This window comes from Cryptosporidium sp. chipmunk genotype I (assembly GCF_004936735.1).
Source record: "Cryptosporidium sp. chipmunk genotype I strain 37763 chromosome Unknown contig_30, whole genome shotgun sequence".
Lineage (NCBI taxonomy): Eukaryota > Apicomplexa > Conoidasida > Eucoccidiorida > Cryptosporidiidae > Cryptosporidium > Cryptosporidium sp. chipmunk genotype I.
In genome coordinates, this window is record NW_027125613.1 from 26,976 (window position 1) to 50,328 (window position 23,353).

General features: G+C 32.8%; 13 protein-coding genes across 13 annotated transcripts; 4 read left to right on the forward strand and 9 right to left on the reverse strand.

Moving 5' to 3' along the window:
- Nucleotides 1-226: 226 nt before the first annotated feature.
- ELE39_002610 (malate dehydrogenase) lies at nt 227-1,177 on the reverse strand (the record flags this gene model as incomplete). Its single annotated transcript, XM_067345714.1, has 1 exon — nt 227-1,177. The coding sequence occupies one exon, from the start codon at nt 1,175-1,177 to the stop codon at nt 227-229; it is 951 nt and encodes a 316-aa protein (XP_067200497.1).
- A 412-nt stretch (nt 1,178-1,589) lies between these two features.
- Nucleotides 1,590-2,555, reverse strand: ELE39_002611 (lactate dehydrogenase; the record flags this gene model as incomplete). Its single annotated transcript, XM_067345715.1, has 1 exon — nt 1,590-2,555. One exon carries the CDS (start codon nt 2,553-2,555, stop codon nt 1,590-1,592), a length of 966 nt encoding a protein of 321 aa, XP_067200498.1.
- An 891-nt stretch (nt 2,556-3,446) lies between these two features.
- On the forward strand, nt 3,447-4,094 carry ELE39_002612 (uncharacterized protein; the record flags this gene model as incomplete). The annotated part of the gene is made up of 1 exon (XM_067345716.1): nt 3,447-4,094. The coding sequence occupies one exon, from the start codon at nt 3,447-3,449 to the stop codon at nt 4,092-4,094; it is 648 nt and encodes a 215-aa protein (XP_067200499.1).
- A 53-nt stretch (nt 4,095-4,147) lies between these two features.
- Nucleotides 4,148-5,854, reverse strand: ELE39_002613 (uncharacterized protein; the record flags this gene model as incomplete). The annotated part of the gene is made up of 1 exon (XM_067345717.1): nt 4,148-5,854. One exon carries the CDS (start codon nt 5,852-5,854, stop codon nt 4,148-4,150), a length of 1,707 nt encoding a protein of 568 aa, XP_067200500.1.
- A 206-nt stretch (nt 5,855-6,060) lies between these two features.
- Nucleotides 6,061-6,366, forward strand: ELE39_002614 (DNA-directed RNA polymerase III RPC11; the record flags this gene model as incomplete). Its single annotated transcript, XM_067345718.1, has 1 exon — nt 6,061-6,366. The coding sequence occupies one exon, from the start codon at nt 6,061-6,063 to the stop codon at nt 6,364-6,366; it is 306 nt and encodes a 101-aa protein (XP_067200501.1).
- Nucleotides 6,367-6,651: 285 nt separating this feature from the next.
- Nucleotides 6,652-8,970, reverse strand: ELE39_002615 (cyclin cyclophilin like peptidyl-prolyl cis-trans isomerase; the record flags this gene model as incomplete). Its single annotated transcript, XM_067345719.1, has 1 exon — nt 6,652-8,970. One exon carries the CDS (start codon nt 8,968-8,970, stop codon nt 6,652-6,654), a length of 2,319 nt encoding a protein of 772 aa, XP_067200502.1.
- A 532-nt stretch (nt 8,971-9,502) lies between these two features.
- Nucleotides 9,503-10,082, forward strand: ELE39_002616 (prefoldin subunit 4; the record flags this gene model as incomplete). Its single annotated transcript, XM_067345720.1, has 3 exons — nt 9,503-9,625; nt 9,694-9,761; nt 9,890-10,082. The coding sequence occupies 3 exons, from the start codon at nt 9,503-9,505 to the stop codon at nt 10,080-10,082; spliced, it is 384 nt and encodes a 127-aa protein (XP_067200503.1).
- Nucleotides 10,083-10,725: 643 nt separating this feature from the next.
- Nucleotides 10,726-12,126, forward strand: ELE39_002617 (Phosphatidylinositol glycan anchor biosynthesis class U; the record flags this gene model as incomplete). Its single annotated transcript, XM_067345721.1, has 1 exon — nt 10,726-12,126. One exon carries the CDS (start codon nt 10,726-10,728, stop codon nt 12,124-12,126), a length of 1,401 nt encoding a protein of 466 aa, XP_067200504.1.
- Nucleotides 12,127-12,463: 337 nt separating this feature from the next.
- ELE39_002618 (glideosome-associated 40) lies at nt 12,464-13,672 on the reverse strand (the record flags this gene model as incomplete). The annotated part of the gene is made up of 1 exon (XM_067345722.1): nt 12,464-13,672. One exon carries the CDS (start codon nt 13,670-13,672, stop codon nt 12,464-12,466), a length of 1,209 nt encoding a protein of 402 aa, XP_067200505.1.
- Nucleotides 13,673-14,853: 1,181 nt separating this feature from the next.
- Nucleotides 14,854-16,845, reverse strand: ELE39_002620 (chromatin assembly factor 1; the record flags this gene model as incomplete). Its single annotated transcript, XM_067345724.1, has 1 exon — nt 14,854-16,845. The coding sequence occupies one exon, from the start codon at nt 16,843-16,845 to the stop codon at nt 14,854-14,856; it is 1,992 nt and encodes a 663-aa protein (XP_067200507.1).
- Nucleotides 16,846-17,370: 525 nt separating this feature from the next.
- ELE39_002621 (protein with 2 TPR domains) lies at nt 17,371-18,543 on the reverse strand (the record flags this gene model as incomplete). The annotated part of the gene is made up of 1 exon (XM_067345725.1): nt 17,371-18,543. One exon carries the CDS (start codon nt 18,541-18,543, stop codon nt 17,371-17,373), a length of 1,173 nt encoding a protein of 390 aa, XP_067200508.1.
- Nucleotides 18,544-18,969: 426 nt separating this feature from the next.
- Nucleotides 18,970-22,131, reverse strand: ELE39_002622 (uncharacterized protein; the record flags this gene model as incomplete). Its single annotated transcript, XM_067345726.1, has 1 exon — nt 18,970-22,131. One exon carries the CDS (start codon nt 22,129-22,131, stop codon nt 18,970-18,972), a length of 3,162 nt encoding a protein of 1,053 aa, XP_067200509.1.
- A 443-nt stretch (nt 22,132-22,574) lies between these two features.
- Nucleotides 22,575-23,306, reverse strand: ELE39_002623 (kinase; the record flags this gene model as incomplete). Its single annotated transcript, XM_067345727.1, has 1 exon — nt 22,575-23,306. One exon carries the CDS (start codon nt 23,304-23,306, stop codon nt 22,575-22,577), a length of 732 nt encoding a protein of 243 aa, XP_067200510.1.
- Nucleotides 23,307-23,353: the final 47 nt, after the last annotated feature.

Sequence of the window (23,353 nt, forward strand, 5' to 3'; positions counted from 1 at the left end):
AATTACTAATACTTGATTAATTCTAATAAACAGAATAAAAAGTCAACAATGACAAATTCCAGTGCGCGCCTTTTATGTGGACGCGCATGTAAAATTAATTAGCACATGCGGAAATGCCGATAAAAAAAAATCAGTACCGGTGTAAACGTGTGAAAACAAATAAACTAAAAACTTGTCTGCATGAGAATTCCAGTGCAAAAGAGTGAACTATTATCGTTTAAAATACTTAAAGATTAAGGCTTTTCAAGTCTTGGACAAGGTTTTGAATAGATTCAACGGATTTAGAAAAGAGTGACTTCTCATCATCGCTCAAATTAACAATAATAACATCTTCAATTCCATTTTTTCCAATAATAACAGGAACACCAACAAAAAGGTTGTTAACATTATACTGGCCAGTAAGATAAGTCGAACAAACTAGCACAGATTTGGAATCTTGCAAATAAGCCTGTGACATAGCTACAGCTGAAGCAGCTGGGGCATAAAATGCTGAGCCAGTTTTTAAAAGATCAACAATTTCACCACCTCCAAATGCTGTTTTCTTAATAATTTCATCGATCTGTGAATGTGTAATTTTTCCTTGCTTAACAAAATCAGTAAGAAGAATTCCCCCAATAGTAACTGAACTAGTTAATGGTATCATTTCATCTCCATGACCGCCCACAACAATAGCCGATACATCAGAAGGCTTTACACCCAATGCTCTACTTAAATTGCATCTGAACCTAGCAGAATCAAGCACTCCCGACATACCACAAACTTTATTAGCTGGTATTCCGCTCTTTTCTTTAAAGTAATAAACCATAGCATCTAGTGGATTAGTAATACATATAACAAATGCATCAGGGCAGTATTTACCAACATTTTCTGCAACTGAACCGATAATCTTTGCATTAACAGTGAGTAAATCTGAACGTGTCATATTTGGCTTTCTAGGAACTCCTGCTGTTATTATTACAACATCAGAGTTACGTAAATGTTCGTAATTATTTTCACCATATATTTTTGCTGGAGATCCAATTAGTGCCATGCAGTGATTTAAGTCTAAGGCTTTTCCTTGTGGAATCCCTTCAATAATATCGAACATAAAAACATCTCCTAAATCTTTCTGGCCTAAAAGAAGTGCTATGGTTGAGCCAATTTGCCCAGCTCCAATAATTGAGATTTTCTTTCTCATAATTCTGAACTATCTCTACAATTTATTTTTATTTTAATATTGAAATTTCTTTATTTTATTTTAATCTACTTTCTTTTTTTCCTCCAAACTTTTACATTCTTCTCAGTTGCTTTAATGAGGGGCAATTGTACCCCGAAAAAGGCGGGAACAACTGGGCAGTTCATGACGTGATAGTAATGCAGACGCATGCAGAATTCAACAGAAGTCAAGGCAAAAAAAACAACATAATACGCAATCATTAAGTCTTTTTCTAATTTTCCTACTAATTAGTAATTAATCCTGAAAACTCACATGCAATAATCTCAATCAGCCATCTCATGCCAATAAACAATAGTTGGATGAAAGAATTCTCTTACATTATTTGAATTACAGGATATCGCAAACAATATCGTATTGAAATAAGAAATACTCTTTATGCTCCAGCAGCTGGTGCATTATCCAATACCTTTGATAAAGTGTTAACCTCATTAATTGACTCATTGAGAAGCTTCTGTTCTAGTGGAGTCAAGTCCAATTCAAGAATATCCTCAACACCATTCTTCCCAATAATTGTTGGAACACCCATATATATACCCTTTACACCATAATGGTTGGAACAGAATGCAGAACATGGAACTACTGCCTTCTTATCTTTTAAATAGGCTTCAGCCATCTTGACAGCAGCAGCGGCAGGTGCAAAGTAAGCAGTTCCCGTCTTTAATTGGTCAGCAACTTCCTTCCATGCTGTTCTGGTGCGGCATACAATTGCGTCAATCTGCTCTTGGCTGATGAGACCCTGTTTTATGAAGGAAGAGAGAGGAACGCCACCAACAGAAACTGAGCTGGTAACTGGTACCATGCCGTCACCATGACCACCAATAACATTGGCGTTAACATCAGAAGCACTGACACCAAAGTGTTGCGCAATGAAAGTTCTAAATCTAGATGAATCTAATACACCAGCCATACCACAAACTTTATTATGTGGAAGCCCAGAAACCTTTTGGAAATGTGAAACCATAACATCTAGTGGATTTGTAATACAAATGACAAAGGCATTTGGGCAGTACTTCTTAACACCCTCGGCAACTGAATCCAAAATACGGGCGTTTCCGAATAAGAGTTCAGAACGATCATCTTTTGGACGGCCTGGAATAGATGCCGTAATAATAACTACATCAGCACCTGCTATATCAGCATAGTCGTTTGTACCGGTAATCTTTGATGTGGAACCAAACATTACCATACAATGAGTAATATCTAATGCTTTTCCTTGTGGAAGGCCTTGTGCAATATCAAAAAGTACTACATCGGCCAAATTGTCTTTACCTACAATATATGCAATGTTACCTCCAATTTGTCCGGATCCAATAACAGCAATCTTGCGTCTTTCAATCATCTTTAAGATAAAAAATATAATAAATTCACTGAAAATAAAAATTCGCTTGTAAATTAAATTTTACTCAATAATTAAGTTAATAGTAATTTTTATCTCTCTTTTTGTCCTCTAATTATTTTACATGTGTGGATTTTTGTACGCAAAGATATCTTCAATATCCATAATACTTTTTCTAATTATTAAATTTATCTTATATAAGGTATGCTTACGCTACTAGGCGGGCTTTTAATTTTATTTCAAAAATTTTAATTCTTTAATATTAGCCTAGTTTTTTAATTCCATACTAAATAAATTTTTTAAGAAATTATTGTTAATTCAGTTATTTTTATTAACTTGTTGGAAATTGAAATTGCCTATACATATTTTAATGCCAAATTTTTGATTGGTACTTTAAAGCTAACTACGATAATTACCCCCCTTGCCCCCCCTATTGTAAGGTTCTGATTCTTTGAATTGCTGCATGTAAATGCCGGCATGCAACTTGCAAAATTAAAGTATTATTATTTTTAAAAATTTTGCATGCAAATTTTTTTTCTATATTAAATAATAAAAAATTGTCCACATTAATTTTTAAATTACGTGTGAATCTGAATTTATTTTTAAAAAATTAGTATTTTATTTCACGGATTTTTTAAATTGTGGAATAGAAATTAGAAGCAATTAGTAACAAGGGATAAAAATAATAATAATAATAAAACATTAGTTGTACGAATGGTATTATATTTTTCAGAATTAATTTAAAATTTAAATATTGAATATTTTACAAGTAAATAATTGAGCGCACAAATTAAAAATTAAATAAAAGTTATTAAAAGTTAAAGATAACTTAAAAATTTCTTTTTGGAAGATTTGCAAGAGGATTATAAGTGGAATACAAATATTTTTGACGAAATGGCAAGTTTGATTGAGATAATGACGCTAGTTGAAACTAAAGGGGGAAAGGAGGATATTGAAGTGGAATTAAGTAAAAATCTCTCAGAAGCTGATTTTAATAAATTGAGGGAACAATTATTTATGATGGGGTTTGAGTTGCAGAATCAAGGCATTGAAAAAGATCAAGAAAATAGTGGCTCTACTCATACTGATAGTGACAGTAGAAAATTTATATTGAAAAAAGAATCATACAATGAATTAGTTATAAAGGAAATGTCAAATATGTCAGCTCAAAATCAACAGGAAACGCCAAATACTCTAACTCCAAAATCAGCTTTGAAAAGTAAGAGGGATAATTTTATTGATAAAAGTCAGAAGTTGGATGAGGAGTTGGCAGCAATAAGAGCAGAAAAGGCAAGGCAATTTAAGGACTCATCGGGCCATTCGTCTAGGAATGCTAATAATACATGTAACAACAACAATAATAGTAGAGCTTCTTCAAATTCCCAGTCTTCATTTAGAAGATTTATGAATTTTGATTGGTTCACATCCATGTTTTCATCTAGAAGAAGGGGAACAACTCAAAGAGACAGAATGCATTTGGATTCAAGCTATTATAGATCTAAAAATACAGGATGTTGTGGTCCAAGCTGTGGAGGATCTTAGGCGATTAATGGAAATTACAATAAAATATAAAATTAAGAGATTAAGATTTTGTTTTAATCTTTACTAGTAAATAAAAGCTTAATATTATCGATAAATTTGTTATCATATTTTCTTCTTATTTCAAGAATCCATTCCTCAGCTTTAATTTTTATTTCATCTTGTAATGATTCAAAATAATCGGTAATATTAAAATGAATTTCATTATCCATAATAATATCTATAAGAATAAAAGTTAAAAGTTCTAAACATGGCTGTTTAAGGTTTGGTACAGAAAATGGGAATATAAATGTATCAAGAATTCTATAAATTGTAAATACCAATAATTTAGTATGCGATATCCATTCTATTGAAGTAATGTGGCTTGAAAGATTATCCTTTAAAAAGTTTCTTCTATCAATTTGAATAGTATCAAATTCATTAATTTTATTATTTTCTTTATTAGATTTTTTTTTTTCACTGTTTTTAGCATGTTCTACAATACATTTAGATTTAATTAATTCTCTGGTTTGATCAGAAATTAGAGACGTTAGTAGGTCCAAAACAACAACTTCTGGTGATAAGTTGTCGTAAAACTGTGTCATTAGTAGAACATAATCTTTACTACCACCACTTTTTCTGTTTTTACTTTCTAATTTATCATTCTTGTTTTTGCTTTTGTCTCCTCCTTTTTCTTCATTATCCTCCTCATCCTCTTCATCTTCATCCTCGTAGTCACCTTCATCATCCTCACTAATATCATGTAAGACTTGCATCATATCCTGGTATGTATACTCTGGGTCATCCAATTCTTCCAGATTATTCAATTCTTCCTTATCTTCAGGGTTTTTGGTGAATATAAGAACCTCTCTGTCTTGGGGATTCTCAAATGCTTTTTGGTCCCTAAAACTTAAATCATTAGATTCAGAAGATTTCGTAGGCTCTGATTCTTCAATATCCAAGTAGTCAAACTGTTTGACTATTTTGTCAAATTTGTATTGAATGTTGTTGCTTCTAAAGGCTCTAATACTTTCTAAAAGATTTGAAAGTTCAGTAGGTTCTTTGATATTTTCTACTTTATTTGCTTCTACTTTCTCGCAACTGCTCATCTTCTGGTCTTTAACTGTACCTATTTGGGAACCATTAAAGTCCTCATTTGCAGGAACACCGTCTTTTGAACAATTAATAGGGTTTATTGCAGCAATACTTTCCTTTTCACCTTCCTCTTTCTTTTGTTGCTTCCCCTCACCATTTTTCTCGTTTCCACCCTCTTTCTTCATCTCCTCACTCTTCAAAGCAATTTTTTGGCCACTCTGTTCTTCATTTTGATCCAAATTTAGCCACTTTTGAATCTCAATCAATGCATCACTTCTAAGGTGAGGATGAGTCTCAGATAGTGAAATGGAAAGATCCAGGTATAAGTAATAACAGTTCGTTGAACAAAAAAGACTCAAAATTGACCTCTCAATAATATTTCCTGAACCCTTATCCAAAGCCCACTTACTCTTTGAATGATTAAGAGATCCTCTTGGAATTCCTACTTGGCACTGAATCCAACCACACTTACTTTTATCAGATCTTTCAATTGATATTTCTTCCAAATCACATGGCCTCAGGAATGATTGTATTTTCAATATTACTTCATTATCTAGCCTTCCCTGATTATCTATCAGTCTTTCTTGAAACTTGAGCGATATCAAGTTGCTGTTTTCTATACCTTTAACGTGCTTCTCTATTAACTCTCTTCTAAGCCTTTCCTTGAATAACTTTGAGTTGTCCGGCATTGTTCCCAACTTCTACTAGAGATCTATTCAGCTGCCAGTTAGATCCCTAACCTATCGACTTCTTCTCTAATATTTCCTATTAACCTGTTGCCTTCAATTATATCATCTCTTTTTTTTCTAGCATTTTATTTAAGTGCCACTGATGGCGCCGGCGCCAATTTCAGGTTTTGACTTTTTTTTTGGAATTAAATATATATTGGAGAAAAATGGTACAGTTTTGTATTCATTGCCACAATATTTTATTACTTAAGGAATATGAGGAGAGAATGGCATTTTATTGCCCCACGTGCCCTTATGTCTTCAAAATTGTGAGCCAAATTAGCAAAGTGACAGACTTTATTCCTAAAAAGATGGAAGAACCTTCTGTAGATATGAACGAGATTGCAAGCTCAAAAACAATGGGTAAGTTGAATTTTTGTAGTGGTAGCACAGGTGATGCAGAAGAGAGCTTTATATATTATTACAATATACAAATATATTATTTTTACATTCAAAAGAGAGTTAATTATTAACTACTAGGATGAATATGAACAAAAAAATAGGGAATATCGTCGTCCTTATTATATCGAATAGTATATAAATCTCCGAAATAAATAATGCTACTGCCTCTCACAATTTAATAATTACTTTAATAACTTTCTGTTCTACTGGATTCTTTGCTTCAACTTTTAGCTGTTTGCCCAAAATGCTCATTTTCTGAAGCTTACTTCTTCCAATTACAAATTAGATCAGCTGACGAGCCTATGACAAGCTTCTATACCTGTGTAAAGTGTGACTTTAAATGGAAAGAAAATTGATTAATTAAATATAGTTGATGCTGATATAATTGATATATCTTGTATTGGCCTATCATTTCTATTAGTAGAAACATGTTCAATCTCTTTCACAACTTCTTTACCATGAACAACCTTACCAAATATAGTATGCACTCCATCTAACCATGGACAAGATGCAGTTGTTATAAAGAACTGGCTACCATTTGTATTTGGACCTGCATTTGCCATGCTTAAAGTAAATGGTTCATCATGTTTTACATCAGGTGAAATTTCATCCTCAAATTCTTTACCCCATATAGATATCCCACCGATACCTTGTCCAGTTGGATCGCCAGTTTGTATCATAAAACCTTTAATAACTCTATGGAAAATACAATTATTGTAATATCCATTAAAACAATGTACTGAAAAGTTTTCACAGGCTTTAGGAGCAATTTCTGGATAAAGCTCTAAAGTTATATCTCCTTTAGTTGTATGTAGTATAACTTGTTTTGCAATTCTAATATATGCATTACTTTTTTCTTTCTCTTTACTTGAGAATTGTTCCAACTGTTTCTGTCTCTCAATTTCTTCATTACTTGGCAATTCATTAAATATATCTCTTTTTAAATTAACATCACCATTATCTAATAGTGGAAGTCTTTTTGAAAATACATATATACGATTTGATTTATAAGCAGAAGTAATAATAGCTGAATCAACATTACTTATATGAACATCGTTGTAATTGGTTGCTCCTCTATGTATTTGTAATAGTCCCAAATTCAGAAATCTTTTTCCTGTTTCAAATTTACCAATAATCAGAATACGTTTACCAATTTGTACATCAAGTACACATATACCAATCATACAAGTATATATTATAAATCTACACGTCTCATCAAAAACCATATTCTGCATATTATAATATTCTGGAAGATTTTGTATTTCTGTCTCAATTGCTGATCTAACACCAAATTCTAGATGATCAATATGTAAATAATCATATTCTGGATTGTTCTGCATTATATTATAAGATGATATGTTTTCATCAAACAATTTGTAGCATTTACCTGTTTGAATTAAAAATAATCTAATTTTATAGTCAGAGCATCTGATTGCAAGATTTCTCTCATCATGGCTTACTACCATATTGACTGCATAGCATTTATTCTTTTGTAACTCAAATAAATCTGTCTCTATTTTATATTGAAATTTGATTTGATAAAATTCATCATTTTGCATATTTCCTCTTGGTAAAGTCATTGTCCAAGGATCCCAGAACTCCAATCCTCCTGAAATATCTCCTGATATAATAATCCCAAGGTTTGGCAAAAACTTCAAGCATGTAACTTGACTTTTATGATTATTATATTTTGGAAATCTCTCATTATCTTGATCTATTTCACTAGGCATGAGTAAATTACCTCCTTTAATTGAATATATATATATAGATCCTGTTTTCACTTCTGATACCACGATTTGAGGATATATTAATCCATTTGATAACTTGAATGTATTTATATTATGAACGCTAGTCTTACTTTTATCATTTCTATTTCCATGATTATTGATAGAGACAGAAGATAATGATCCTCCTAGTGATGATAAAAATACACATCTGTTGGGATGTATGGGAATTCCTATTATTGAAATCATGTCAAAATTTGATATACTATATAATTTAATATCCTTTTCAAATTCTGATATACTTGCCATATATTGCTCACAATTTGAAATTGAAATATCTGATACTTCATTTTTATGAGCCTGAAAGCCTTTTACAAACTCCAATGAAGTTATTACTGGAGAAGATAATTCTTTTGTATGACTCTCTTTTTCCCTTGATATTTCCTTCTCTGATCTTAATCTCCAAAATTTTATTACACCATCTTTACTTGCTGTAATAGTAAATCCTGTTTTGTTACTAGATATTATATGAGTTACTTGTTTCTTATGCATAAAACTGCATTCATAGAAATCTGTCTTTGGAATATTCACTACTTTCTCAAGTTCCCTTTCTCTATTCTTTTTTTTTTCATCATTGTTTTTATTTTCAACTTGAATCTTCTCACAAGAGTTTTCAACTGTCAAAATTTCGGGAATTGGACCTAAAGAACAATCATCATCTTCTTCTTCAGCTCCTTTTACTTGATTATGGGATATAGCTTCAATTCTCCTCGTTTTCAATTTACTTGAACGGTCCAATTCATATCTATCACTGGAAGAATTTAGTTCTGAACAACCAAACTGCTGAACTATATGTGACTTGCCTTCCATAGCTAAATCTGTAAAACCAGGACCAAATTCTTCACTTCCATCTGAGCTTTCGCTTTCTTGTCCTTGATTTACTGAACTCATCTATTAACATCCAATTTCAACTATTTCTTTCTTTTCTTCTTTTATGGCAACTTCTTTTGTGAAACATTTATCTTATCAATGCCAAAATCCAATATCTCATACGATATTCTCATTTCTAGTCCTTTCTCCTTTCTAATATATCTTTTTTTCCCCCTTTAAATAATCAAATTTAGCCTTTTTATATGGTATCTTTTGGCGCCAACATGGGGTGTTCATTTTTTTAATATATACAATAATAATAGTAATAAATAGTATATTGTAAATTATTGTTGTTAATAGTATATTAATAAAAATTGGTTAATATAATATCATCAGACCAGGTATTGTTTTCAACTTGTTTTTAATTTACACAACTGATATACCATTACTGAACAAGCCAGCTGGAGTCTACTCAAATTTCTTGTTTTGATTTGATTTTGTTAATAGCTTTATTATAAAGAATAGAGTTGCAACTTATATTTAATAATTGGCTATAAGTTGAATAGCCATTTTTTTCTTTTGAACAGACTCGAATTTAGTATAGACTCTAAAAATGACAGATTCATCTAACTCCAGCGATATTAATATGAGCTATGACGATCAAAAGCAAATCAATCGTTTTAGTTCTTTATTAAGCCGAAAAGTTGAGCTTAAGAGTGAGCTTGAGAGGCTTAAGGTAAGTTAGTATCATCAGCCATATTACAAAGTTCTTCATTTAACCTATAATTTTTTGTTTGTATACAGGAAAATCTCCAAACACATTGTGATGCATTGGATGAAATTTCACTATGTATGGACCCTGAAGGAATTCTGTAAGTTTTCATTTTTTAATTAAAATTTAGTTAAATTTTCCATATGTAACTTATTGTCCTTAATTTGTCTATAATTATTCTCCCACACTTTAATTTATTCAACTTTCAATTCGTCATATTCACTAAAGAATTCGTGTTGGTGAGTCATATTACCATGCTTCTGAAGATGAGGCTACTGAAAAGATTGAAGAGCTCAAGTCTCAAGTCGAAGGTAGGATCGAAGAAATTTCCAGAGAATTATCTTCAATTCAACAAGAAATGGATAAATTAAAGGTTGATTTATATCTTAAATTTGGGTCAAATATTAACCTGGACGAATAAATTTAATTCCAAAATTTAAGTTGATATATATATATATATATATATATTTTCTGCTTTCAATACTTGATACTATTTGCATGCATTTTGTTCATCTGCGATGCCACTTTTTTTACAACAATTCGAGAATAGCATTTTTTGCATTCATTCCACATTAATTATTAATAATTAGTATATAAACCAATTGATGCCACGTAACAATTACGTCATTTTATTATTATTATTTTTAAAAATTTTTATAAATTAACGAGCGAATTTTATTTTTTTTTTATTCAGCATTTGCAAAACACTTTTCTCGAAAGAAAGTTGCAAATACTGTGAAAAACTAATTTAATACATTAAGAGAATTAAATTTTGGCAAATGACTTATAATTAGAACGGGATATCCAATATTAGTATTTAAATAGTATTTACGAAAGTTAAACATGACATTTCCTCAATACCGGAACTATCGCATGTGCGTGGCGCTCAAATTAAGTTAAACTTTTTAATACAAAAATTATTTAAAGTGAATATATATATTAAGCAAACTTAAATATATACCTGATTAAGCAGTGGGAGGTTGTGAAAATAAGTGTGTAGAAGTCAACCGGGAGACCGGCACAAACATTATATTTGAAATATGCAATAATATTAGGTATAATAAATGAAGAAAGAGCTGATCTTATTGATTTTTTTATCCATATTGATTAAATTATCCTTTTTTCTATTTGTGGATCATGACTTGGAAAAGTATACTGATGGCTTCTTTGGCATATTGGGGCAAAATTTTGCTGAAGTCTTAGAATTTTGTGCATTAAAGGAATATGGAATTTCTACTTATTATGAATCAAAGAGAGTCAATTTTCCGGTTATACTACTGGAGTTAATTTCAGGTTTATGTGGCTCAATTAACTCAAAGAGTGGGTTGATTTTACCCTTTATCGCTATTAATTTAATTCAAATATTACAAGGAATGCTGATTTATTCATATCTAATTAAAAGTTACCCAATATTATCAACATTATCAAAGACTATTATAGAAAAAAACTATTATGAAATTTGTGTAAATTTTCTACTTGGAGTATTTTGGATTAACCCAATTTCTATATATACTAGCTCATTGCTTTCTTTTGGCATCGAATTTGAGCTATTTTTCCAACTTTTATTGTTGTGGATTTCTGTTCATTCCAGTCGTAAATTCAGAGCATCTCTACCAATTATTTGTGGAATAAATGTTTACTATTCTCCAGTTATATCCATTTCTTTAATTCCTGCAACTTTAAGTCTGTTTTTACTTGGTAATCATCATTTTTTAAAGCTTAATAATTCTCCAAACTCACTTGATAATTATAAAATGTACTTTAATCAATTTTTGATTAATTTTCAATCAGAATATTTGAGTTTCAGAAATATAATAAAGATTACATCATTTTTTATTTCATTTACTATCACATTTTTATCTCTACATGTTTTTTCTTTCATTCTTGTTAATTATCAAAATAATCATCATATCTTAACTTTCAAAGAATACATATACACTTTTATTATTCAAAACTTTACTTTCTTGGAAAATAAAGATCTTAATCCATATTTAAATATATATTGGTTCCTAATGTATTGCATTGCGCCTGAATTTAGACTATTTTTCCAGATTATCTTGGGATCTTGTTTAATCATATATGCATTCATTTTAAATATATCTTTAGAAAAAGTACCATTTAAAGCATTACAATCACAACTACTACTTTGCTTTATATTCAAGTCAAGTCCAACTTTTATAAACTATTTATTGATATTTTTCTTCATTCTTTTCGACTCTGTTACTTTATTTGAGTCAAAATCTGGATTTCTTGCATCTTTTTCATTCATCCTTTGGATGATATGTATTCCATCAGCTTTTCTAATTAGACCCATTTGGATTCTTGAAAATTCTCTCGATTCTAATCTTTACTACTTCCTAACTTTAATTGGTAACTTTTCCATTGTCATTTTTATTGGTGAGTGGATTAAATCACTTTTTAATAACTTAGTCAAGTGTGACAAAAATCTGGATAAAGTTAGTTAAACAAGAATTGCGATTGATTCAAGCCGGATTTGCTGGGATCTTTTCCAGAAAAAAGGAAGAGGTAGAAAGTAGAGACTAGGAAATCCTAAGCAAAGTAATGATTGACCCCCTCCCCACATTTTTTTTCTTTTCCTAAGAATTCCCTAGAAATAAAAATGAATACAAAAGAAAATAACATGAGAAAAAATTACTTAATTAAATTCTAATTTTTAAATATACTGTCGTCTAAGCAAAATATGATAAAATATCTCATTAAAGGATTACATTCTAAACGATAACTCTTTCCTCTTATTTATCTCTTAGTTTCCAGATCCTATCATTTTTCTCTTCCAATGATTTATTCCTCATTTTCGTTCTGAACTATTCCGCTTTCTGGATCAACATCATCTTGATCTATGATACCTTGTTCATTAATTGCTTCGTGATCCATTTCTGATTCATGATCACCCTCATAGCCATTTGGACTGTTTTGCATACTCATATCTTTCATAGGAGGATCTGAAATCTGAGCTGCAGTATCTTCATGTACATCATTAAACGCCAAGGTATTCTTTGGTACATGTCTTTTCTTATGATGTGAAGCAGAATGTCTCTTATTATCATTATTAATAATATCAACCATAGACATTGTTCTACCAGTAATGACAAGAATGAATGAAATAATTATTGTGGCAGTAATATCACATTCAAAGAAGATTACACCAAATACAAAGAATAAAGCAACAGAAATAATTTCAGAAAATCTCCATGGAGCTTGTTGACCAATAGTTACAAGTTTATTTGCAATAATATTCTTAACAAAAGGTATTGTACCAACAGTAACTAGACATCCAATAGACAGTAGAAACTCAGAGAAACTTTTTGATTGCACTGATAAGAAGAATTCAGGCTCAAAAATTATAGTTGCAAAGAATAAAGCAAAAACACCACAGAAAACTTGAACATTATATAGTTTGTTTGCATCTCTTTCAGTAATATGGAGTGCCTTCTCCAAACATACAGCTCTAAAAATAGCAGATGAAATAGCATAAAGAATTGAAAGTCCCAATAATGTTGGTGGTACCAAATTGGTATCAAAACATGCCACTATATATGATAAAGCAGTAATCAATACAGTTTTGAATGATAATAGATTTCTCTGATCACAGAATAAGTATCTGAATATATGATGTAATACCACGGCCAATGCTAAAATACATGGATATACTGCGATAACTGGTGTAGATTTTAATAAAATATTTGCAATAGTAAACATTAATAAATATACACCAACTGGTACAGCATATTCAGTAAATCTACTCAAAGTTTCATCCTTTACCTTTCTCAAATCACATCCTCCTAATACATATGCCAACATCATACCAACTAATAATTGTGAAAATGTAACTCCAATAGGATATGGAATTACATCCAATAATAATCTGTACATTATGAACATATTACATAGTGTAATAAATATGAATAGACTACTTAATGATAGGATTGCACTATTTTCATATTTCTCACGTAAAGTTCCCAATAAGGTTTCTGAATGTTGATTATCCATTTTGAATGAATCCAATAATTATATCTTTATCTGTTTTAAATCTGATTGATCTATTATTTCATATAGGAAGCAAATAATATTTAAGAAATATTATGTACTCTTATCCCTTTTTTTTATTTTCCTCTCAATTTCTCCTTATTTTTGCTCAGTTATAAATCCTATATTTATTTTCTATATGGACATAAACATCTTTATATTTTTCCTCAATAGACACACCCATATACTTACACCTTGTGTTCATATAGGTTTAGTCTACCCCCGAAATCTTTAACTCTTACCCCCTATTCCCATGTATTTCTCTTATATTTGTGTGGTCAAAACGTCATACTCGTATGTCTCATGTCTACTATATATTAACTTAATTTATTGTTTAATTGAAGTGGCGCCTAAGCGTGTGCATGTGTCTTTAGCAATTAAGTAATAATTAGCATGCAGATGTAGTAAATATATAATATTGGTTTAATAAGTTGTTTGGAAGCAATATTGTTAGAATAAGATAATTTAGAGGTTTATTATTATTGTTTTATATGATTCGCCTGGTGGGGCTTGAGAAAGGATGAATTTAGTTGTATGCATTATTACAAATCATAAAGCAATCTTTTTTTCTCCTCTTATAATTTCTACTTTAATAATATATATAAATTTCCCACACTTCCCTTGTTTCATTGTCAGCAATGATGGACAGATTAGCTATTGCTAATAGTTTTATTGTAGCCTAGAAACATTATTTCACGCATGATGTTATTAGTAGGTTTCCTCCAATATTGCGGCAATAATTGCTTAAACTTAAAAAAAAAAAAAAGGAAGAACTTTTCCAAAAACTCTAGAGAAATACTCTTGAGCTGTTTTCAGACATTCTAGATAAATATAACATTATATTATCAATGTGACTGCGCTTTGCCGCTGGCGGCATATGGAGCTCAAGATAAAAAAAAATGTTTTAAATAGCAGTGTAAATAAATTAGTGTATAAAGAATGAATTAATAAATCTGAAAGGTACGCTTCGTGTTATAGATAGTTTTGTGTTTATATCACTACCAGATATAACCGATCATGAGAATTGTCTAGCTTTCAGTGTATAGCAAGTTGTTAGTGTGTATATGTGACTAGAAATAATGAGTAATATCAACGTTATCACTACTTGTTTTCTATTATAGTATCAGAACCTGACTATTTCCTCTTCAGGAATCATATGACATGAGAACAGTCGGAGTGATTCTCCTCTTAGTTTTAGCAGGAGGAATTTGGGCGTCAACCTGATCTGAGGTAGATGCGTTATCAGAAATACCAGTAGTTTTCTCAGAAACTACTGAACCGTTAGTATTGCCGTCAGTTGCAATGCACTCACTATCATGATTGGTTTTTAATAAGCTTTGATGAATATTTTCATCGTTTTCACAATTTTGAAAGGTTTTCTCCTTGGATTCCATTGTGCTGTTGATACTACTACTGGTAGGTACCGATGAAGGAATAAGCACTTCCCCAAGTTCCCCATTTTCAAAAAAGATTATTGTAATATATCCATCAGATGATGCAACAGCTAAAGTGTGGCCATCACTGCTCCAGGAAGCATCATTCATACCTTGGAAATGAAGACCTCTAATACAAACAATTGGATGAAAGTGCTGAGTATCGTATATATATATAGTTCCAGCCAGAGTAATTACAGAAAATATATATCTAGGAACAACTTCTCCATGATTTCCATGATTTGAAAATACCCAGCTGTCCTCGCCTCCTTGAGGAGTTATTCTATTAAAGAAAAATGGATTCTGAGAAGTATTTGAAGATTTCAATGGGTAAAATGTGACCGGATTAAATCTTATTGAAGAGGTTGTACCGTCAGGAGACGGAAGTACTGCTACAGGATATGAATACTCATCTCTTAAAAATATGTATGAAACAGGGAAAAGTACTTGGTTGCTCTTATTATCACCACTATCATTCTCTGATTCTTGATTTAACAGGTATTGCCCTGTAGGAACTGCAAGCATTTCGCCCTTAGGAGACCAGTCCAACCTTCTAAAAAAGCTAGTAGTAGCAGATTCGGCTAAAAATAGACATCTTCTCTTTATATTGTTATTATTACTCGAAAGCTTGCTATTATTTGGAGTAGCGCAATCTCCAATAACTAAGTCTGAACTCATATCAACATCCAAGTTACTTTGCTTCTGTCTTGAGTAGTTATCCAATACCTCATATTTTATTGTATGGTACAATTTCCAAGACTTTATATCCGATTTATTTGCCTGTTGGCCTGCTGTATTTTGAACTACTCCCGAATCGTATACCGGAGTTGACGACTCAGATGGTGCCACCAATAATGTTGGAGTTTCAGATGTTATATTTTGTGACTCAATTCCCATCTCTTCCTTTGCCTGCTGTTCCCCACAATTTGCAGTGCATGCAGCAACTTCTATGCCGGTATGGGTAATAATTTCTGTGCATGTCTGTTCAGAGTTCCCGCCTATTTTATTATTAATTTCCACTTCAACATCCTCCTTTGGAGAGGCTTTTGTATCACTTATATTTGAATTAGAAGCAGTTATTGATTTGCTTTTCTTTTTTGGTTTGTTGGTCTTACTCTTCCAAATACGCACTGTTTGATCAGAACTTTGAGACGCAATGAGCTCATCTTTCGGATCCCAACATACTCCCATTACTATGTGGGTATGTGCGTCTAACTGACGCAAAAGCTTCCCATTATAAACATTCCATATTGTAACACGATCATCCTCTGTCCCTACCACAACTTTACAATCGTCTGGGGACCAGCTTAGAGAGATTACTGGAGCCATACATCTCATTACTGTTATTCTCTTCCAATATTCAGGAAATCCCAGAACATCTTCTGAATTGTGGCCAAAGGCCACCTGTTGTTTCTCTGTTGTTGGCCTCCATATACACAATGAATCATCCTGACCTCCTGAAGCAAGTAACTCTCCATTTGACGAAAATCTTATACAATTCACCTCTTTTTCGTGTCCAAGTAGTCTTGATAATATTTTTAACTTCCACTCAGTTTCCCTAGTAATCTCCCATATATGAATAAATTCATCAGCTCCTGCTGTTGCTAGTCTTGAAGTTCCTGGTTGAAAATCTAAAGAATATACCCTATCTGCAAATTTGCTATCTTTAGAATGCCAAATAATTTGAGGGGTTTCTACTTTCATTGATCTTGCCTTTCTCTATCTAATTCGATAAAAAGATTAATGAAAATTTTCACTCCGTTTCAAATTCTATTATGTGGGGTATGTTTTAGATACTATTTCTGTAATCAACTCTTATATAATTCTTACTTCCTTCTAATTTAGGTCTTATTTGTCATTTAAATTGTCTTATCTCCTCAACTAATTTCCTCCTGATTTCTCTATCACCAATCTTCCCGATGTTATTTCTATAAGCAATTTTGCCTTGACTAATTATTTTTTTTTTTCTAAACCTCATTTCGGTACCTTAAATTATATTTATTTAGGCGCCAATAGCGGTGTTTATCAATTGAAGCTTTATTACAAAATTTTCAAGTAAATGTAAAAACTCCGAATGAATCAATAAAGAAAATTAATTAATAAAATTAATGAATTATAACGATAATAATGACAGCAGCCTGATTATTCTAGTTATTAATATCCTAAATCTTCCTATCATTCATAAAATCTTACCCACCCACTATTGATACTAATTACCACACATTTAAATCAAATCAACAAAGGATCTCTAACCACATTGTAAGTTATTTTAGTAAACTCCTCAATACATGCTGAATTCTTTGCAATAATGTGAATTGTTGGAACTTTGGGAATATATCGTACCACGTCCAAAATCTCACGTATTGATTTATCAATAGAAACTTCCCAAACTGTATTGTGGTGAGGTGGGCCAGGCTCGTAAAACACTGAGATTGTCTCCCAGTTATACCTTCCATTAGTGTCCCACGGCAAAGTTCTATCTTTTGGAAACATTACCTTAAGATGGTCACACAATATTGAACTCTCTTTAGCTTCACATATGAACTCACATAACATTGGCTCATCCAATAATATTAATATTGGATATACCAATTCATTATGCGAGTACTTTATCTCATGATTATAAGTATGTATCACATCGTAAATTGCCTCTCCTAAAACATATTTCCTTTCGCAAAGTATATTATCTTTTTTTCGTTCGCTCTCACTCTTAAGACCATCTCTCTTCTCAAGCTCCTCACGCTCTTTTCTCCTCCTCTCAATCTCAGAAATTCGTCCCTCTAGCTGAGATTTAAGTTTCATTAATTCGAGATTCTCCTTCTCGTACTTTAATCCATGCAATGCAAAATTTAAGGCCTGTCTATATAATTGCATACACATAGAAGCTCTACATCCTCTATATGCTGCCTTCACATTCCTTGGATTCTCCTTCAAGGAGGCTCTACAATCATCCACGCAATCTACATACCTTTTCAATAACAAATACACATGTGCTCTATTTGAATATAACAAAGAGTTGGTTTCCTTATCCGTGCTTTTCTGCTCTATACCTTTCGTGTATGCTATAATTGCGTCTTTGTATCTCACCTTCCCATCTTGAAAGTATTCATTTCCTACTGTCCTGAACTGTCTAGCCAAACTTTCTGGAGTCTCATCATCATATACCAAAGCTTGCAGCGCTTGAATATGAGGATTATTGGGATCCAGAACATCTTCCCCCATAAACAAAGGAAATTCTTCACCCTGGTACTTCTCTACCAACTTTTTAACAGCTTCTGGATTCACTTCCCAGTCTATATCATCATCCTCTTCATACAAGCTTACTCCGCCTACACTTCCCTCATCAGTCGTAACAACCTGAGATATCTTTAAATCAGCTGAGGTATCTTCTAATATCTGCATATTTCTTCCTCCAAAACCAAAAAAGTAACCAAATAAAAAAAAGCCAAGAATTACTTGTTATTTTTCTAAATATAATTATAATCTAGTCAAATTGTGGTTTACCGCGCAAACAGAATATGCCACCAACAGATGTGGCGCCGCCACATGTTGGTTGGCCAGTCAAGGTTGACATTTAACAGAACATTGCCATTGCAATAATGAGTCATGAGAAACAACTCAAGAGAAAAAAGTTAGAATTTATCTCAATACTGTAATAATCATCAGTAAAATCACTGCTCTTACAAACCTTATAGAATTATTTTAAAAAAATGTAATTTTTTGGTTCATTTCTAACAAATCCCTTTTTTTCAAAATTTGTTAATTGCATGCATTTCCCGCAATTAATAAATCTTAGCACCCCTTTCCAGGTTCCCTCTTAATTCTACATTATCTGAAATGACAGGATCTCACAGCATTAATTAATTGGGAAACTTGTGGATTAGGAAGCAGTAATTCTCCATACGGAAGAATATGGTTTCTTACTAAAATTAAGGGAGAACTCTCTTCAAAAGTAATGTGTCTAAGACTTTGTCGAACTTCAGAATGATCTACCTCCTGTAATATTCTCCTTGCTACTCCCTCCGTATTTAATTTAGGAGAAAGCTGCATTAGAGCAGTCTCGAACTCACCACCACCTATATATTTACACCCATCAATCCATCTGAGATCTGAGTCTGTGAAGTTCCAACATCTAAGTTTAATCCAATCAAGAATGAGCTCCTCCAGTTTATCTGCCTTTCTTTGAGATACCACGTAATTCGATTTTTCTACTGGAATCTTACTATCAGTACTACTTTCTGAAATAGACCAAGTTGGAGGATCGTAAGCGCCTCCTCCCACACAATTTGAGTCAGCAAGATCCAAGAGGTTTCTGAAATCAGTTCTATCAGTATTACAGCATTGAATCCCAGTAAAGCCAATACTTTTTTTCTGAGAAATTATAGATTTTGCAGCAGAAAGTATCATTGAAGGAATTGAAATTCTTTTCAATTCTGACTTTGAGGAGTCGTCTTCGCTTTCAAAAGAAGATATCATTTGCTGTGCTTCTTGGTCCTTCCCTGAGATTCTCTTTTGATTCACATCCATCCCTGGCATAAAGGTCTCAATTTCCTGCAAATAACTGTTGTTAGAATCGGTAAAGCCTTTACTTTGGCAACAATTCTCGAATATAACTCTTCCAATGTTCTCTTTGTCATCTTGGAACCTAGAAAACGCTCCTTTTCTCAAAGAGTAGAGCTCTTCTTTAACTTCATCCACTGCTCTAGGAAGCAAGAAGTTTATGAAGGCTGGGCTTAGTCTCACTTTAAGAACATGAACCTGGATTTGAATTGACTCAAAGACCCTTCCCAATCTTTGATTTAGTAATAAGTTATTTTCTTTTACCATTCTCTCATTAAAAGTCTCAAATAGAGGAGTTGCTTCCTCCTCTATTTGGCAGCTCAAAGCTTCAGTAGGCCCAGAGATTTTATCTAAGTTAAACAGAACATCCACTCCTGAGATTTCCTTCCAAGAAATCTGCTCTAAAACTTCCCCTCCAGCTACATTCAGTCTGTCTCCAAGTAATTTCTCTCCAATCATCCTTGCAAATGTTATATTTCTGTCCACCTCCGCGAAGAAAAGCATTGATGACATTATTGTCTCCCTTATTACTAAGAATTGAGTTCTCTCTAAAACCAGATGATTAATTAAATATAGCCCAGTGATAAATGTTTGAATAGCATTTTCAAAGACTTGATCCTTCTCAAAAATACTCAAAACTTGATTAAATGATTCTTTTAAATTTACTTTTTCAGTTCCATTGATTTGTAGGGTTTGAATTTTGGTCTTAAGATGCTGAATTAAAAAGTCCCTAGTACTGTAATTAAGCAAACTCCTCAAGGATAAGCCTCTCAACAAAAGTATTTTTGATAATATTGAAACAAACCTTTCTTTTAGAACATCTTTTGGAATCTTTGATCCTATTAAAGGGAACTCCTCTTGAGAAGAAATAGCCAGCTTGATCTCGAATCCGAACTCTTTAAGGCCAAGCATGGTCTTTAATAAGCTTTCTGAAGTTAACAAGCTACCTACACAAACTAGAGACATCATTTCCATACAATAGTCGCTTGTAATGCGATGATTTACTCTCCAGCTCTCAAACTGATTAATTAATTCAGAGAAACAAACGGTGTAAATGGTGATGTGGCCCTCATTTAAGAAATTTGATAATACTGAGCTTGCACCAATCCTATAGTCCTGTTCGATCAAATTAGTTCCAGCCAGTGCAAGCAAACATGAATTGTAAGTATTCAAAGATTTGATCAGATATTGACATTTCCAAAGGATCTGAGCATTTATTAGTAACTTCTCCAATTTATGGACCCAAACTGGAGTTGAATCTCTCAACTTCTTTTGTGGAACGAAAAATGGAATCCAGCTTTCAGGATGCTGTACAGTTTCATTCAATAGCCAGCTCTCTAGCTTTGAAATTCCCACGTCAAGTGAAGCTACTAAAGGTAATTTAATTGCCTCATTTGGAAGAGAGGAAACTGAGCCTTCAAAACTCCACCAAACTTCTACTCCTTCCTTGCCTTCGACCAGACTCACTGTGCCGGATAATATTGAGCAGTAAATTATCCCCTGAGAGTAGAACCTATCTTGTTGCTCATCATGGAAATTTTTTACAGTCGAAACCAGTGTTCTTTTAGTCAGATTCTCTTCCTCCAATTGTGATAGACTCTCCTCCGTGCGCTTAAACCATATTTGAGGTTTGATTATAGTAAACTTTGCAGTCTTCTTCACGCGTAATATTAGTCTCAAATTCTCCAATAAGGAGAGACTATGTAAATTGGCCGATTTCCTAACATCTGAATCCTCGACTGAAAAGTTGTAACCCATCAATGAAATTGCCTCGACACCTTCTGGAACTTCAAATGATAACCCATTTTCCAAGAATCCAGTCAATGAATACCAAGAATTACATGTTATATTACTCGTATATAAGGAAGATGGGAATAATGGCAAACAAGTATCCTTTTCCGTATCGCAAATATATCTCATTGCCGTATCTATTAAGTCGTCCCTTCCTAATAGAACTCTATTACCGGCCACAATACTTTTCTGAAAAAGCTTCTTATGTTCTCCATCGGGTAACCGAATACAGAGCTCTGGGCTTAAAAAGTTTCTCAACTTGTGATTATAGCTTTCTGACGAAGAACTACCACATTCACACACAAAAGCCTGCGAGCCTATATTATAGGTCCCAGACCTCATTAACTCCGGCCTAATCTCTTCTCTGGCATTCTCCTTCAAAACTGAAACCAACGAAGCGTCGTGAGATTTACCTCTCTTCAAACTCTCGCCGAACTCTGAAAAAACTTCCGATTCCTCAATGTCTTCTACCAAAAACTCTAAGTCAAGGTACTTATTCAATTCCTCATAAAAACTCACAACTCTGCTTGGGCCACCATTTCCTGCTGAAGTGCTCTGCTTTCTTGCCTTCCCATCACACCTCAACTTCACTTTTCCTATCCCACAATTTTCTGCTGATGATGAACCTGATAACCCCATTATACCACACTCTTTTTTCTGCTCTTCCTTACATACGCATGTGTGAGGGCCAGATTTTCCACAACTTTCCCGCCAAAAATTCCGGTATTGTGACAACGTATCAGAATGAGGAAGCAAATGTGGGGTAAATTTTACATGTAATTGCATGCACTGTCATTAGTTTTTTTTTCCTTAAGAAAAACTCCGTCTGAAAGTTTTGAAAAATGTAGGATCTCGTCTTCCGGCTGTAAAAGCTCTTCAACAGCTTCATCGATTGATTTCATTAAGAAAAGCTCTTTAAGTTTCTCAAAGAATCCTTTTCCCAAGAGCATTTCGTAGTCTTGGGATGTTAGTAAATCTTGAAAACGCGGTCTTTTCTTGGGGTCTATTGTAAGCATTTTTCCAAGCAGTTCAATATATTCTGAAAAAAGGTTATTCATTAAATCAGCATTAGTAAGCAATGGTCAAAAGAGAATATGATGGACTAGTTTTTTTTCTTGATCGTACTTGTTTATGTAAAGCCACTGCTGACATTTTAAAAACTTACCAGCACTCCAAACAGGGTCCGCAGCCAGTTTCAACAAGCTCTCCTTGACGAAGCTTCTAATTCTCCTATAGTCTGTCTCTTTAGGTTCATAAACTAATGATAATGAGAGAAAAACCATGGCTAAACAGAAAACATCGTTCTTGTGTAAGTCTACCTCTTTTTCAAAATCCTCGTATGTTTTGTAGTTTGGCTTAGTTAAAGCATACCTCAGCTCAGGAGAAGCATTTAGAGGGACGTTTGCATTCTTTTTCATGATTTCTATGAACCAGTGCTTAAGCCTTAGTGGAAGCATAAAGTCCCCAAGGAGTAATATAAATCCTGTAGCATTTACATATATGTTAGACAACTTAATATTGCCATGGAAGATCTCGTAATTTTCTAGAAAAGATAAAGCCTTTATGATCAATAAAAGATTATAATGGAGCAAATTGCATGTATAAAAGTAAATGTGTCTTTGACCTGACAGATTTCTTATTAGAGATATTCCGTTTCCATACTCGCAATAAGGAGTTATGAGTGCTAATGCATGTCTTATTTTATACTTTGGATGCGAGTACTTTGTACCTGTGGTTGCAATCAAAGGAGCTAAGCCAGATTCTTGAAAATCCCCCCCGCAGTAAAGTAGAATATACCTCCATTGTCCCCTCATAATCTTCTCGGCTTCTGTTGCATCACCTCTAAGTACTCTTGCATTTT